Source organism: Galeopterus variegatus, unplaced genomic scaffold (genome assembly GCF_000696425.1).
Source record: "Galeopterus variegatus unplaced genomic scaffold, G_variegatus-3.0.2 Scaffold2487, whole genome shotgun sequence".
NCBI classification, from domain to species: domain Eukaryota; kingdom Metazoa; phylum Chordata; class Mammalia; order Dermoptera; family Cynocephalidae; genus Galeopterus; species Galeopterus variegatus.
Genome location: NW_007728598.1, coordinates 275,710 through 276,898, shown reverse-complemented (window position 1 = coordinate 276,898; position 1,189 = coordinate 275,710). Strand labels below are relative to the sequence as shown.

Here is a 1,189-nt window from a genome sequence, read left to right as displayed (position 1 = left end):
GGAAGAATTAATCTCGTGTGTGCCCTAATTGAAGAGGACCATCGATTAACAGCAGAAACAATAGCCAACACCGTGGACATCTTAATTGGTTCTGCCTACACAATTCTGACTGAAAAATTATAGTCAATATAACTTTCCACTCTATAGGTGCCAAAACTATTGTGCCCAGATCTGCTGCAGACCAGAGCAGAGCTTTCAATGAAAATCTTAAACAGGTGGGATCAAGATCCTGAAACATTCCTTCAAAGGCTTGTAAAAGGAGATAAAACATGGGTTTACCAGTATGATCTTGAAGACCAAGCATAACCAAAGCCATGGCTACCGAGAGGTGGTAGTGGACCTGTTGCAAAGGTCATGGCAACAGTTTTTGGGGATATTTCAAGGCATTTTCCTAGTTGACATTCTGGAAGGCCAAAGAACGATAATGTATGCTTCTTCTGAGAGTGTTCTGAGAAGGTTAGTCAAAGCTTTAGCAAAAAAACACCTGGGAAAACTTTAGCAGAGAGTCCTTCTCCACCATGACAATGTTCCAGTTCATTCCTTCATCAGGCAAGGTCAATTTTGTGAGAGTTTCAATGGGAAATCATTAGGCATCCAGCTTACAGTTCTGATTTGATTTCTTCTAACTTCTTTTTGTTTCCTAACCTTAAAACATCTTTAAAGGGCACACATTTTCTTTAGTTAATAATGTAAAAAAAACTGCATTAACATAGTTAAATTGCCAAGACCATCAGTTCTTTAGGGATAAACTTAAGGCTGGCATCATCGCTTACAAAACTGTTTTGAACTTGATGGAACTTATGCTGAGAAATAAAGTTTATATTTTTTATTTTTACCTTTTAATTCTATTTGTTCATGAATTTTTTTTTGGATTTTTTTTAAGATAGTTTATTATATATATCTGTGGGGTACAAAGTTGACATTCAAAAGTTGTGTACAATGTGCAGTAGAAATTTTGGCGGGGGGGCAGCTGGCCTATACTGGGAACCGAATCTTTGACCTTGGTGTTACAAGGCTGTACTCTAAGTGTTCATGAACTTTTTGAAGTCCGCTTGTACTACAGAGAAATAGTAAGAATGTTGTACCTTCCAGCATTTTTTGCAATGGCAACAAATTGGAAATAATTCAGTTTTTATCAATAGATGACTAGTTAAATAAAGTGTACATTTATACTGTGAAATACTGTACA

At 36.4% G+C, this 1,189-nt stretch overlaps 1 protein-coding gene across 1 annotated transcript in view; it reads left to right on the top strand.

Annotated features, from left to right (window-relative positions):
- Positions 1-283: 283 nt before the first annotated feature.
- Positions 284-1,189, top strand: part of KIF6 (kinesin family member 6) — a gene marked incomplete at its 3' end in the record, with an annotated part of 243,976 nt that continues 243,070 nt past the window's right edge. Inside the window, exon 1 of the mRNA XM_008581913.1 lies at positions 284-456. Within this exon, the coding sequence (XP_008580135.1) occupies positions 284-456 (173 nt within the window). The remainder of the gene's footprint in view (positions 457-1,189) is intronic.